This window comes from Callithrix jacchus, chromosome 11 (assembly GCF_049354715.1).
Source record: "Callithrix jacchus isolate 240 chromosome 11, calJac240_pri, whole genome shotgun sequence".
NCBI classification, from domain to species: Eukaryota; Metazoa; Chordata; class Mammalia; order Primates; family Cebidae; genus Callithrix; species Callithrix jacchus.
In genome coordinates this window covers 73,083,188-73,098,710 of record NC_133512.1, presented here as the reverse complement: position 1 = coordinate 73,098,710, position 15,523 = coordinate 73,083,188, and the positions used below count along the sequence as shown (strand labels likewise).

The following is a 15,523-nucleotide window of genomic DNA, read 5'->3' as shown; positions in this document are numbered from 1 at the left end:
TCAGGAGTTCAAGACCAGCCTGGCCAGCATAGTGAAACCCCACCTCTACTAAGAATACAAAAATTACCTAGGTATGGTGGTGCACGCCTGTGGGTCCTAGCTACTCTGGAGGCTGAGGCAGGAGAATTGCTTGAACCCAGGAGGCAGAGGTTGCAGTGAGCTGCGACTGTGCCACTGCACTCCAGCCTGGGCAACAGAGCAAGACTATATCTCAAATAAATAAATAAATATTGAAGTTTATAAAGTAAAAATGTTCTTTGGGAAGCTGAGGCAGGAGGATCACTTGAGGCCAGGAGTTGAAGACAAGCCTGGGAAACATAGCAAGGCCTCATCTCTACTAAAAAAATTTTTAAAAATTAGCTGGGTGTGGTAGTACACACCTGTAATCCCAGTTACTACGGAGGCTGAGGCAGAAGGATCACTTGAGTCCAGAGTTCAAGTTTACAGTGAGCTATAATTGCACTCTAGCCTAGGCAACAGAGAAAGAAGCTGTCTGTAGAATAAAGGAAAAAAGTTACAGTAAGCTAAGGTTAATTTATTATTAAAAAAACTTAAAAGTAAATTTAGCATAGCCTAACTGTACAGTATTGATAAAGTCTATAGTAGTAAGTAGTATACAGTAATATCCTAGTCCTTCACAGGTGCTCACCACTCATCATACTGACTCATCTGCAGCAGCTTCCAGTCCTGCATGCTCTATTCACAGTAAGTGCCCTATACAGGTGTACCATGTTTTATCTTTCATATGATGTTTTTACTGTACCTTTTCGATGTTTAGATATACAAATGCCATTGTGTTACAGCTGCCTACAGTTTTCAGTACAGTAGCCTGCTGTACAAGGTGTAGCCTATGAGCAATATGCTACCATACAGCCTCAGTGTGTAGCAGGCTGTATCATCTAGGTTTGTGTGAGTTCACTCTATAATGTTCACATGACAACAAAATTGCCTAATAACACATTTCTCAGAATGTATCTCCGTCATTAAGTGACATACAATTGTACTTAGATTTTCATTCAATTTTCACCACATAACTATGAGTCTACCCATTACGTAGCATGCAGTTGGATCTGGGAGTGTATAGATATTATTTTTATTCCTGTTGTTTTTGTTAATATTGTATGAATTTTAACAGGTATCTTTCTTAATTTTCATGACATATAAAATGAATATCTAAAACTGAAATTTGATCTTATGAAGACCACCGTCCCCTACTCCCCCATTCTTCCTTTTTCTAGTCAGCATCTCGTGGGTTTAGCTTGTAGCATTCATCGCTATACCAGTTTAATTGCAATGTCCTCCTTGATGCCATTCTGGTAAAATTTAAAGAAAAACTTTACCAGCATTTATTTTTTTTATTCATTAAGACAACAAACCTTGGCTGGGCACAGTGGCTCACACCTGTAATCCCAGTGCTTTTGGAGGCCAAGTTGGGCTGATAAACTTGAGGTCAGGAATTCGAGAGCAGCCTGGCCAACACAGTGAAACCCCATCTCTACTAAAAATACCAAAAAATTAGCCAGATGTGGTGCTGCACACCTGTAGTCCCAGCTACTTGGGAGGCTGAGGCAGGAGAATCGCTTGAACCCAGGAGTCAGAGGTTGCAGGGAGCCTAGGTCATGCAACTATACTCCAGCATGGGCGATAAAGTGAGACTCCATCTCAAAACAAAAACAAAAGCAAAAAATACAAACCAATAATAAACCTTAAAAAAAACTGTATCAGCCACCAGTGTAGCCACATATAATGAAAAATGTACAAAAGCTATTCATATTTGTGGGGCTGAGAATTTGTTGTTCTAAAAGAGCAAGTTAAAAATGTACATACCAAACAAAATTCCTATTTACCCCAAAATATGATGTTAGTTTTAAATATTGCATTATAATATGTATTCAGTTTATTTATTTATTTATTTATTTTTTAAATTTTTTATTGGATTTTAGGTTTTGGGGTACATGAGCAGAGCATACAAGACAGTTGCATAGGTACACACATGGCAGTGTGCTTTGCTTTTCTTCTCCCCTTCACCCACATTTGGCATTTCTCCCAAGGCTATCCCTCCCCACCTCCCCCTCCCACTGGCCCTCCCCTTTTCCCCCCAATAGACCCCAGTGTTTAGTACTCCCCTTTCTGTGTCCATGTGTTCTCATTTTTCATCACCCACCTATGAGTGAGAATATGCGGTGTTTCATTTTCTGTTCTTGTGTCAGTTTGCTGAGGATGATGTTCTCCAGATTCATCCATGTCCCTACAAACGACACGAACTCATCATTTCTGATTGCTGCATAATATTCCATGGTGTATATGTGCCACATGTTTCCAATCCAGTCTATTATCAATGGGCATTTGGGTTGATTCCAGGTCTTTGCTATTGTAAACAGTGCTGCAATGAACATTCGTGTACATGTGTCCTTATAGTAGAACGATTTATAGTCTTTTGGATATATACCCAGTAATGGGATTGCTGGGTCAAATGGAATTTCTATTTCTAAGGCCTTGAGGAATCGCCACACTGTCTTCCTCAATGGTTGAACTAATTTACACTCCCACCAACAGTGTAAAAGTGTTCCTTTTTCTCCACATCCTCTCCAGCATCTGTTGTCTCCAGATTTTTTAATGATCGCCATTCTAACTGGCGTGAGATGGTATCTCAATGTGGTTTTGATTTGCATCTCTCTGATGACCAGTGACGATGAGCATTTTTTCATATGATTGTTGGCCTCATATATGTCTTCTTTCGTAAAGTATCTGTTCATATCCTTTGCCCACTTTTGAATGGGCTTGTTTGTTTTTTTCCTATAAATCTGTTTTAGTTCTTTGTAAATTCTGGATATCAGCCCTTTGTCAGATGGGTAGACTGCGAAAATTTTTTCCCATTCTGTTGGTTGCCGATCCACTCTAGTGACTGTTTCTTTTGCCGTGCAGAAGCTGTGGAGTTTCATTAGGTCCCACTTGTCTATTTTGGCTTTTGTTGCCAATGCTTTTGGTGTTTTGTTCATGAAGTCCTTGCCTACTCCTATGTCCTGGATGGTTTTGCCTAGATTTCCTTCTAGGGTTTTTATGGTGCCAGGTCTTATGTTTAAGTCTTTAATCCATCTGGAGTTAATTTTGGTGTAAGGTGTCAGGAAGGGGTCCAGTTTCTGCTTTCTGCACATGGCTAGCCAGTTTTCCCAACACCATTTGTTAAACATGGAATCCTTGCCCCATTGCTTGTTTTTGTCAGGTTTATCAAAGATTGTATGGTTGTATGTATGTTGTGTTGCCTCCGGTGCCTCTGTTTTGTTCCATTGGTCTATATCTCTGTTTTGGTACCAGTACCATGCTGTTTTGATTACTGTAGCCTTGTAGTATAGTTTGAAATCCAGTAGTGTGATGCCCCCCGCTGTGTTCTTTTTGCTTAGAATTGACTTGGCTATGCAGGCTCTCTTTTGGTTCCATATGAAGTTCATGGTGGTTTTTTCCAGTTCTGTGAAGAAAGTCAATGGTAGCTTGATGGGGATAGCATTGATTCTGTAAATTACTTTGGGCAGTATAGCCATTTTCATGATATTCATTCTTCCTAACCATGAACATGGAATGTTTCTCCATCTGTTTGTGTCCTCTCTGATTTTGTTGAGCAGTGGTTTGTAGTTCTCCTTGAAGAGGTCTCTTACGTTCCTTGTGAGTTGTATTCCAAGGTATTTTATTCTTTTTGTAGCAATTGCGAATGGCAGTTCGCTCTTGATTTGGTTTTCTTTAAGTCTGTTATTGGTGTAGACGAATGCTTGTGATTTTTGTACATTGATTTTATATCCTGAGACTTTGCTGAAGTTGTTTATCAGTTTCAGGAGTTTTTGGGCTGAGGCGATGGGGTCTTCTAGGTATACTATCATGTCGTCTGCAAATAGAGACAATTTGGCTTCCACCTTTCCTATTTGAATACCCTTTATTTCTTTTTCTTGCCTGATTGCTCTGGCTAGAACTTCCAGTACTATATTGAATAGGAGTAGTGAGAGAGGGCATCCTTGTCTAGTGCCAGATTTTAAAGGGAATGCTTCCAGTTTTTGCCCATTCAGTATGATATTGGCTGTTGGTTTGTCATAAATAGCTTTTATTACTTTGAGATACGTTCCATCGATACCGAGTTTATTGAGGGTTTTTAGCATAAAGGGCTGTTGAATTTTGTCAAATGCCTTCTCTGCGTCAATTGAGATAATCATGTGGTTTTTGTTTTTGGTTCTGTTTATGTGGTGAATTACGTTGATAGACTTCCGTATGTTGAACCAGCCTTGCATCCCCGGGATGAATCCTACTTGATCATGATGAATAAGTTTTTTGATTTGCTGTTGCAATCGGCTTGCCAATATTTTATTGAAGATTTTTGCATCTATGTTCATCATGGATATTGGCCTGAAGTTTTCTTTTCTCGTTGGATCTCTGCCGGGTTTTGGTATCAGGATGATGTTGGTCTCATAAAATGATTTGGGAAGGATTCCCTCTTTTTGGATTGTTTGAAATAGTTTTAGAAGGAATGGTACCAGCTCCTCCTTGTGTGTCTGGTAGAATTCGGCTGTGAACCCGTCTGGACCTGGGCTTTTTTTGTGTGGTAGGCTTTTAATTGCTGCCTCAACTTCAGACCTTGTTATTGGTTTATTCATAGTTTCAGCTTCCTCCTGGTTTAGGCTTGGGAGGACACAGGAGTCCAGGAATTTATCCATTTCTTCCAGGTTTACTAGTTTATGTGCATAGAGTTGTTTGTAATATTCTCTGATGATGGTTTGAATTTCTGTGGAATCTGTGGTGATTTCCCCTTTATCGTTTTTTATTGCATCTATTTGGTTGTTCTCTCTTTTATTTTTAATCAATCTGGCTAGTGGTCTATTTTGTTGATCTTTTGAAAAAACCAGCTCTTGGATGTATTGATTTTTTGAAGGGTTTTTCGTGTCTAAATCTCCTTCAGCTCAGCTCTGATCTTAGTTATTTCTTGTCTTCTGCTGGGTTTTGAGTTTTTTTGATCTTGCTCCTCTAGCTCTTTCAATTTTGACGATAGGGTGTCAATTTTGGATCTCTCCATTCTCCTCATATGGGCACTTATTGCTATATACTTTCTTCTAGAGACTGCTTTAAATGTGTCCCAGAGGTTCTGGCAAGTTGTGTCTTTGTTCTCATTGGTTTCGAAGAACTTCTTTATTTCTGCCTTCATTTCGTTGTTTACCCAGTCAACATTCAAGAGCCAGTTGTTCAGTTTCCATGAAGCTGTGCGGTTCTGGGTCGGTTTCTGAATTCTGAGTTCTAACTTGATTGCACTATGGTCTGAGAGGCTGTTTGTTATGATTTCAGTTGTTTTGCATTTGTTGAGCAGTGCTTTACTTCCAATTATGTGGTCAATTTTAGAGTAGGTGTGATGTGGTGCTGAGAAGAATGTATATTCTGTGGATTTGGGGTGGAGAGTTCTGTAAATGTCTATCAGGTTTGCTTGCTCCAGGTCTGAGTTCAAGCCCTGGATATCCTTGTTGATTTTCTGTCTGGTTGATCTGTCTAATATTGACAGTGGAGTGTTAAAGTCTCCCACTATTATTGTGTGGGAGTCTAAGTCCTTTTGTAAGTCATTAAGAACTTGCCTTATGTATCTGGGTGCTCCTGCATTGGGTCCATATATGTTTAGGATCGTTAGCTCTTCTTGTTGTATTGATCCTTTTACCATTATGTAATGGCCTTCTTTGTCTCTTTTGATCTTTGTTGCTTTAAAGTCTATTTTATCAGAGATGAGAATTGCAACTCCTGCTTTTTTTTGCTTTCCATTAGCTTGGTAAATCTTCCTCCATCCCTTTATTTTGAGCCTTTGTGTATCCTTGCATGTGAGATGGGTTTCCTGGATACAGCACACTGATGGGTTTTGAATTTTTAATCCAATTTGCCAGTCTGTGTCTTTTGATTGGTGCATTTAGTCCATTTACATTTAGGGTTAATATTGTTATGTGTGAATTTGATACTGCCATTTTGATGCTAAGTGGCTGTTTTGCCCGTTAGTTGTTGTAGATTCTTTATTATGTTGAAGCTCTTTAGCATTCAGTGTGATTTTGGAATGGCTGGTACTGGTTGATCCTTTCTATGTATAGTGCCTCTTTTAGGAGCTCTTGTAAAGCAGGCCTGGTGGTGACAAAATCTCTGAGTACTTGCTTGTTCGCAAAGGATTTTATTTTTCCTTCACTTATGAGGCTCAGTTTGGCTGGATATGAAATTCTGGGTTGAAAGTTCTTTTCTTTAAGAATGTTGAATATTGGCCCCCACTCTCTTCTGGCTTGCAGTGTTTCTGCCGAGAGATCTGCTGTGAGTCTGATGGGCTTCCCTTTGTGGGTGACCTGACCTTTCTCTCTGGCTGCCCTTAGTATTCTCTCCTTTATTTCAACCCTGTTGAATCTGACGATTATGTCCCTTGGGGTTGCTCTTCTTGCAGAATATCTTTGTGGTGTTCTCTGTATTTCCTGCAATTGAGTGTTGGCCTGTCTTGCTAGGTGGGCGAAATTTTCCTGGATGATGTCCTGAAGAGTATTTTCCAGCTTGGATTCATTCTCTTTGTCCCCTTCTGGTACACCTATCAAACGTAGGTTAGGTCTTTTCACATAGTCCCACATTTCTTGGAGACTTTGTTCATTCCTTTTTGCGCTTTTTTTCTCTGATCTTGGTTTCTCGTTTTATTTCATTGAGTTGGTCTTCGACTTCAGATATTCTTTCCTCTGCTTGGTCAATTCGGCTATTGAAACTTGTGTTTGCTTCGCGAAGCTCTCGTATTGTGTTTTTCAGCTCCTTTAATTCATTCATATTCCTCTCTAAGTTATCCATTCTTGTTATCATTTCCTCGAATCTTTTTTCAAATCTTTTTTCAAGGTTCTTAGTTTCTTTGCATTGATTTAATACATGATCTTTTAGCTCACAAAAGTTTCTCAATATCTATCTTCTGAAGTCTAATTCTGTCATTTCGTCACAGTCATTCTCCGTCCAGCTTTGTTCCCTTGCTGGTGAGGAGTTTTGGTCCTTTCTAGGAAGCGAGGTGTTCTGGTTTCGGGTGTTTTCCTCCTTTTTGCGCTGGTTTCTTCCCATCTTTGTGGATTTTTCCGCTGGTTGTCTGCGTAGTTGCTGACTTTTCGATTGGGTCATTTGCGGATTCAACGCAAGCTCCAATCCTGGGTTGTTCTCACAGCGCCATCTTGAGCACTGCTCTGTATTCACTTTATTTTTAAGGTCAAGAATGAGAAAGCAGCTCTTCTAGAAAATTTAAAAATCAATTTTACCCAAATGCAGGACTAATGAGTGTTCATAAATGATGTAATGAGGTCTTTTCAAACAAAATGTATACATCATGTTAATGAGAAATAACTAGAAGAAAAAAGATGTGAAACATTAGAATGTAATAATGGAAAAGTATAAAAAAGCTAAAACTTCCATTAAGTGTACCACATTTCTACTTATGTATGGAGAATGGCTATTCATCTGACATAGCAAAAGCAGCCTGCTTACCAGTCATTGTTACAACATCATCTTTATGCTCTTCAGCCATTTCCTGAACATGGACTTCTGAGTTCACGTCAACCTCTTTCCCTGATAACTGTAAATAAGCTTGAAGAGAAGATGGGACCTTGACAATAATAGAACCTGTAATAGATGAAAAGGAGAGCTTAGTTAACATAAAGAAATCAAAAGTATTAGAGTCTATTATAAATTTGACTAAAAGGGTAGCCTTGCTCCTGGGACACTGTTTTTACTCCTCAGCTTACGATATTTATTTAAACCTTTTCCTTATTCCCAGGTCCCCCAAGTTTCCTTACTCTCAAGGCATTCACAGTTAACTTCTGTCAAGAATATGGGTTATTAGGACATTATTAACTTCTAGTTCTTCTTTTGCGAATAGTCCTACCCAGCTCATCCACCACCAGAAAGTGAATAGTTTACTATGTAGTTTATAGATATGTAGCCTACCATTTAGCATTTAATATGAGCCAGACCCCTAATTACATTATGTCTTAATCCCCATATTAACTCTATGAGGTATTAATTAATTAATTAATTAATTAATTATTTTTTGAGACAAAGTTTTGCTCTTGTCACCTAGGCTGGAGTATAATGGTTTGATCTCGGCTCACCACAACCTCCGCCTCCTGGGTTCAAGCAACTCTCCTGCCTCAGCCTCCCGAGTAGCTGGGTTTATAGGCATGTGCCACCACGCCTGGCTAATTTTGTATTTTTAATAGAGACGGGGTTTCTCCATGTTGGTCAGGCTGGTCTTGAACTCCCAACTACAGGTGATCCGCCCGCCTCAACCTCCCAAAGTTCTGGGATTATAGGTGTGAGCCACCGCACTGGGCCCTAAGAGGTATTATTATCATCCCAGTTTTACAGATAAGAACTTGTTCAAGTTCCTACTAGTGCTAGTGCTGGAACCTAGATTCAGCTCAATAATGCTTGCATGGTATTTCACACACTACTGCCTCATCTACTACAGGACTTGTGACCTCATCATTATAACAAAACTAGGAAACTGAGCTCTAGTGCTTTCAGTTATGCCTTGTGTGTAACAAAAAATAACAATAGAAAAGGATTATTTGAATTCCAACTCACTAACGTTTCTTTTGAGTGGATTACAAGCTTTTGGATACCTAAGGTGAGACACTCAACCTGTATTTCCATACAATCTGGCTATCATTCAAGTTTCTAAAGGAGTAAATCAGAAAACGTACTCTGTTAGGTATAGAGTCATTTTTCAAAACAATTATGTGGGTTGCAGTGTATATTCACTTACACATTCTTATTTCAGAAGTTTTTCTTTGTTTTTCATCAAATAAAGTAAGTAAAAGGTCCCTGCCATAAAACATTAACCCCATCTCTGTGGACAAAGATGGTCAGGATGATACCCATTGTGAATATTATAAAGATTCCTTGAGAATGCATTTGCTTTTGAGTCACAGTTTTCCTTCCAATTTGGCTAACATCAGCTTAAGTGTCCTTAAGTAATTTCATATTTTCTGAGTCTTCCTTTGAGCTGGAAGTTTGAGATAAACATGATGAACTCTTGTATTTACTTCTCAAAAAAAATTAGGGAACAATGCACATCACTACACTAGTTTATTAAGAAATAAATTGCAGCCGGGCACAGTGGCTCACAGCTGTAATCCCAGCACTTTGGAAGGCCAAGGTAGGTGGATTGCTTGAGCTCAGGAGTTTGAGACCAGCCTGGGCTACATGGCGAAACTCTGTCGTTATCCCCCACTCCCCAAAAAACACTGGGTGTGGTGGTGCAATCTGTAGTCTCATCTACCTGGAAGTCTAACCTCCCAAGCTTAGGTGATCCTGACAAGGCTACAGTGAGCCATGAGTTTGCCGCTGGACTCCAGCCTGGGTGACAGAGTGGGACCCTGTCTCAAAAACAAAAACAAAAAACCAAACTGCTTTCCAGGGTTCAAATATAAGCTTCAGACAGGAGATTCCCATAACAACATATGAGGGCTTTAGGAAAAACAAAACAAAAACAACCCTGGAAGATTTCAGGATAAACAGAAGACACATTTTTCTACTAAACATACTTTGAAAAGTAGAAAATTGTGGATTTAAAAAACTGTTTTCTAGGACTTGATATCTCTAAATTTATCAAGTTTCCAATGTGCTAATTTTATGAACACTTTTTCTGTTCTTAAATATATAACATGATCTTAGATTTTTGAGATTTTAAAAATGTTAAGCAACACAAAGAGTTCTACCCCATCTCCCTCCACATCTTTAAAAGCCAAAAATCACCACTACCAAAACTCCATTACTGTTTGTGAATGAAGAATTTTCATGACTTCCTAATGTTCCATCTTTAACATTAACTTTTTTAGAAAGGAGAGCTCTTTTTCTGTTCTTTAACCTCTTTTCAGTTCATAAACTTCTTCATGGTTGACATCAGTGCTATCCTCTTAAAAATTCAAATGTGGAGGCTGGGGGTGGTGGCTCACACCTATAATTCCAGCACTTTGGGAGGCTGAGGTGGGCAAATCAGGAGGTCAGGAGATTGAGACCATCCTGGCCAAGATGGTAACCCTGTCTCTACTAAAAATACAAAAATTAGCCAGGCGTGGTAGTGCACACCTGTAATCTCAGCTACTTGGGAGGCTGAGGCAGGAGAATGGCTTGAATGCAGGAGGCAGACATTGCAGTGAGCAGAGACTGCACCACTGCATTCCAGCCTGGCAACAGAGCAAGACTCTGTGTCAAAAAAAAAAAAAAAATTCAAATGTGAACTAACAGCACCATTTGTTGGAGGCATATTATGTTAAAATTAGTGATTTTCCAAAGGACAAAATGTTAAGTAGAAAAGTCAGTACTCAGATTCAGGTGTGACTCCCAGACCCAAGCATAGCCTTTCTGAATGAATTAATAAGGTTACTGTATTAATTTTCATAAGGTGAAAGAAAACAAGCATTTTATATTTTTCCACATCACAAAATGGTGAAGACCTAAGAAACTCAAGTGTCTGGCTCTGAATACTGCAGCAAGACAGTGGTAGAGTTGGAATGGATTCCAGATGTCTTTGCTAAGACATTAAGAAAGAGTACTGAATAACTTTCCATTACTCTAAAAAGTTACTGTTCCCAAGTGTATTAAGAATTCAGAGATCTAAAGTAAGACAGAAGTCTTTGTTTTCAGTTGTCTTTAAGCTTCTGCCAGTAACGTGGTCTGAGTAGAAGAAAACATAAAACTAATACTAATCAAATTTTGCAACATCAAATACTATTTCAATAGGTTGCTGGAACAATATTCCAAATAATACTAAAAAATATTTTAAGTGACTAAAGACTAACAATCTTCAAAAGTTTTACAGTTTTCTGTTTGTTTTATTTTGCCTACTATGCAAAACATTAAATAACTTTTATGTAAGAGCTGCTTATTCAAAACTTTGTTCTTACTCTGTTCCTAGTTATATTAACAATATATGCCTTTTCTCCTTGGATCTTTGTAATAACAGAGTATTTACAGGCCATTTATAATTTACCCTGAAAAGTATTACCTGAACCTCTTAGATTTAGCAAGGACATAAGTTTATCCTATTTTAAAGGGAGAAAATATGATATTGAGAAATCATACTGGTGTGTCAGCAGTAACTGAGGTTTCAGACCTCTGTGTTTTGCAGTTTTGACACTGACAAAAGATTCTGGAGACGGATTTAAAAAAAAAACTATTAAATCAACATGGTAAAGAAACTACTAATAGCAGGAACTATCAGTCTTTGTGAGGAAATATTTTCCTTGTTAAACATCTGGCCAACATGCAAGAGCTTCTTGACTATTTTTAATTTTTTTTATACAGATCTATAGTTAATAACTTTCTGCATCCAAGCCACTTTAGCTCCTATGGCCAAGCTACTTCACCCAAGCCACTTGTCCATACATATGTGTTCATCCACATGTGCAGAAGAACAGATGAATTCATATTTAGCTTTCAGATAAATGAAAAGTATACCATTTTAAGTGGAAGAATTGAACTCAGAATAAGTTCTGTCAGAAGTTAAATTATAGATAGAGATACATCATAAGTCTTGATACATCAAGAGACTAAATACTCACTTTAGAGGACCTCCCTGTGTGATACCTTTATTTCAGGATCACACTTTGAAAACTGTTACTCTACACTGATTGCCTGAGAAGTTCCTTTTACAGGCTGGCAGAAAAGCTTGTCTTTAGTGTATGGCAGCATTTTTCCTTCAAAGATTATTCTATTTCAGAATAGACTAAACCGAAAAATCCACAGAGTAACATTTAAAAATTCCATAATAACAGTCAAAATATTACATTTTTGTTTGTACTACAAAGGGAAAGATAGTCTGCATGGCCATCTATCCCAAAAGTTGTAAAGATCATTGGTCTAGAGAGCTAGCAGACCAGTGCCTTGAAATCAGGATCTATCAGAAGATATTCTCTTGAAATCACTATGTTAGTATAGATAATTTGACCATCTGTTTCCTGAGTGTTACATAAACCTTCTTTACTTCGTATGTCAAGATAAAACATTCCAGTTGACTAACCTTTATGGGATTTCAATTCCACTTTCCCCAGTTGGCTGACATAAACATCTATGGCACCCTGATGAGTTGAGGCTTTTAGACATCCAGAAGATGAATCTGGGAAGAAGAAAAAACCCTAAGTAAAATCATTGTTACTTAATAAATGGAATTATAAACTTGAAATAAAAGGCTCTGCTTTAGCATTAGGATAAGGGGCTAAGAATCTTGGAAGGTTTAGTATTTTCCTTATAACAATACCATTGTACTGAAATGTAAACACTATCAAAAATCTAGAAATCTATTTCTTTTTTTTTTTCCTTTTTGGAGATGGGGTCTCACTATGTTGACCAGGCTGGTCTTGAACTCCAGGCCTCAAGTGATCCTCCCATCTTGGCCTTCCAAAGTGCTGGGATTACAGGCACCAGCCACCATGCCTGGCCTTAGAAATCTATTAAACTAGGCAACTAATTAAAAAATCTCTACATGAACCTGAATAACTTATCTCTAAACATTTACTCTAAAACTTAATGAGTAGGAAGGACAGTCTGCAAGTAATGGATCTTTGACCACTAAGCATCATTGATATATCTGGTTTATTATCATGTTGATACATTTAGTAAGCTTTCAATAATTACCAAAGAATTCTATTTCGTGTATAGTCACATACAAGCTGTAGCAAGGTTAACAGAAATCAAAACCTCTCATAATTTCTCCTTCTAGCAAATTTGCTAGCACTAAGAAATCCTCCTAATAGTAAAAGATTACCCTACATAAAGTTGTTGCATTTCTTTTTTTTCTTTTTTTTAGAGATATGGTCTTGCTATGTTGCCCAGGCTGTTCTCTGACTCCTGGGCTCAAGCAATACTCCTGAGATTACAGGCACAAGCCACTGTTCCTGGCTTATTGCATTTCTTTAAGGGGTAGAAAGGCAGGGTGGAATAATTTAAAGAGTAGATGAAGCTTGTTTATATCTAATAGTTCTAGTTCTTTTTAAGTTTCTGGAATTGAACAGGTACTTTAAGTGAGGATAAGAAAATAATTAAGGTAACCCTGATTTGACATTCAAATTTCCCTGTCATCGATGACCCCAGTTTTCAATTGGCCAGTATTTCAAGTTCAAGGGAAAACAGTCAGAAATAAGGAAGTAAAGAAATGAACTTCAGGAGTCAGTGATAAGTGGTTTTCCCTTCTTCTCTTTCTCCCATGGCAGTTGAACATTTAATTTAATATTCTGTCTGACTGCCTGGAGAAGGCCAAAGCATATTCTTTTCAGAGAGGCCTCTTAAAAAGCATATTTTATCAAAAGGTTTTATTACTTCAAAGTGGAAACAAAGTAGGGAGTGTGGTAAAAATTGTGCCAAAAATTATACTTTTTGCAAAACATAGAAAACATTTGTGTGTGTGTATGTATATATATGGGAGCCAACATTTTTCTTTTAAAAAAATGTAAATGAATTCAAACACAATAAATTTGGAATAAACTGTTTAAAATCTGGCTCCAAGATCATTTATAATAATGTATGTTCAATTTATACTGGAAAATGTCCTTTATCAGATCCAATTTATTTAGTTTTCAAGTGTCAAAAGTATACACTGACATTGGGAAATAAAACCACTAGAGATAAATGACAGAGAATAGCTGGACAAAGATGAACATTTCACTTTTTAAGTACCAACAGAAACTCCTTTTTAAACCTCTTATTGCATCCTAAAAGAAGCCAAATAAAAAAAATTACGTTATGCTAAAAAAAAAAAAAAGAAAAGAAAAGTGGAATACACAATATGCATATTACTCCAGGTTGAACAAAGTAAAATAGCTGAAACACTAGTTTGATTTCTTGTTTTCTCAAGAATGGAAAAAAACCACACAAGATTCTTATGTGGCTCATAAACAATATTTTCATATATTTTCCCCCAAGGAGAAATAAATGACAGCTAAACAATTATATCCTAAGCCACAAAGTAATTCTATCCTCATGTTATCTGTATTGATCTCTAATGATGGCTCATCCCTTGAAGACTGTCAAAAACTAAAAAGTCAAGATGTGTTCAAAAAAGAAGGCAAAGGTGATATTTTAAAACTATGCAGCAAAATAAGCCCTATTTTTTTGTTTAACACAAATTATCAGAACTAAAATTAATTTTTGAGAGTAAAATTAAGACTTCATCCAAAGAATTTCATTTTTTTGGAGTTTACATAATGAAGACATAGATCTGGGAGAAAGTCCTACAGATCTAATGTACAGCCTAGTGACTGTAATTAACAATACTGTACTGTGTACTTGAAATTTGCTAAGAGAGTAAATCTTAAACATTTTCATCATACACACATATAAAATGGTAATGAGGTGAAGTGATAACTAAACAGATTGTGGAAATCATTTCACAACATATATGTATATCATATATCAAATCATTATATTGCATGTACACCTTAAATATATATGGTTTTGTCAGTTATATCTCAGTAAAGACAGCAAAAGCAAACACACACACACACACACACAAAAGTAGCCAAAATAAATCTACATTGTAATATGTTTAGCTCAGTGCTTAGCACATGAGAACTGAGTAAATGATAGCTATTTTAAAGAAAGGGCCATGTGTGGTAGCTTATACCTTTAATTCCAGCACTTTGGGAGGCTGAGGCAGGAGAACTGCTTGAAGCCAAGCATTTGAGACAAGTACGGGCAACAAAGCAAGACCTTGTCTCTCTTTTTTAAAATAGCAAAATAAATAAATAAAATTTTAAAAGAAAGATCAATGAGTATAGTTGGTCACATTAATAAACTAAAAGAAAAAAATGATCATTTCAATAAATTCAGAAAATGTATTTGACAAAATTCAACACCCATTCATGATTAAAGAAAATTAAAAAAGAAACTTTAAGCAAACAAGTAATAAAAGATAACTCTCCCAATCTGATAAAAAGGCATCTGTTAAAAACCTATAGCTTACATCACACTTAATGATAAAATATTGAATGCATTCCCCCTAATATTGGGGACAAGGATAGAGCAAGGAATCCCTCTCTCATTACCACAATTCAACATTATACTGAAGTTCATAGCTAGCCTGATAAGGCAAGAAAAATAAATAAATGTAATGAAGATTGGAAGGAAAGAGGTAAAACTATATTTGCAGATGAAAATGTCTGCTTAGCTAGAAAAGGATTCTAGATTCAAGAAAACCGCTATTAGAATGAGTGAATTTAGCAAGGTCACAAGATACAAGGTCCATACATAAAAATCATTTGTATTTACATATATCATCAGTAGACAATTAGCAATGTTTTTAAAAATTTCTCATTTACAACAGTGTTAAAAACACAAATGAATTTAACAAAAAATGTGCCAGACCTCTATGCTGAAAATTACAAAACAATGCTGAGAAATATTAAAGAAGATCTAAATGGACAGATCTACCAACCATGTTCATTAATTGGAAGATTCACTGTGATTCAGTGTAATCCCAAACATAATCACAACTGTATCTTTTGGTAGAAATTGA

General features: G+C 37.0%; 2 protein-coding genes across 4 annotated transcripts in view; one reads left to right on the top strand and one right to left on the bottom strand.

Moving 5' to 3' along the window:
* Window positions 1–15,523, top strand: part of CCDC146 (coiled-coil domain containing 146) — a 265,750-nt gene that overhangs the window by 34,477 nt on the left and 215,750 nt on the right. The window lies entirely within an intron of this gene.
* Window positions 1–15,523, bottom strand: part of FAM185A (family with sequence similarity 185 member A) — an 82,746-nt gene that overhangs the window by 38,975 nt on the left and 28,248 nt on the right. For 2 of the 3 annotated variants that reach the window (XM_054237860.2, XM_002751672.5), the window contains exons 6-7: window positions 12,035–12,130; window positions 7,498–7,632 (exon numbers count right to left, since the gene is read on the bottom strand). In XM_054237860.2, the coding sequence (XP_054093835.1) occupies window positions 7,498–7,632; window positions 12,035–12,130 (231 nt within the window). Of the gene's footprint in view, window positions 1–3,729; window positions 7,357–7,497; window positions 7,633–12,034; window positions 12,131–15,523 lie in introns of those variants that run through there. The other variant, XM_035255051.3, reaches the window with a different exon arrangement.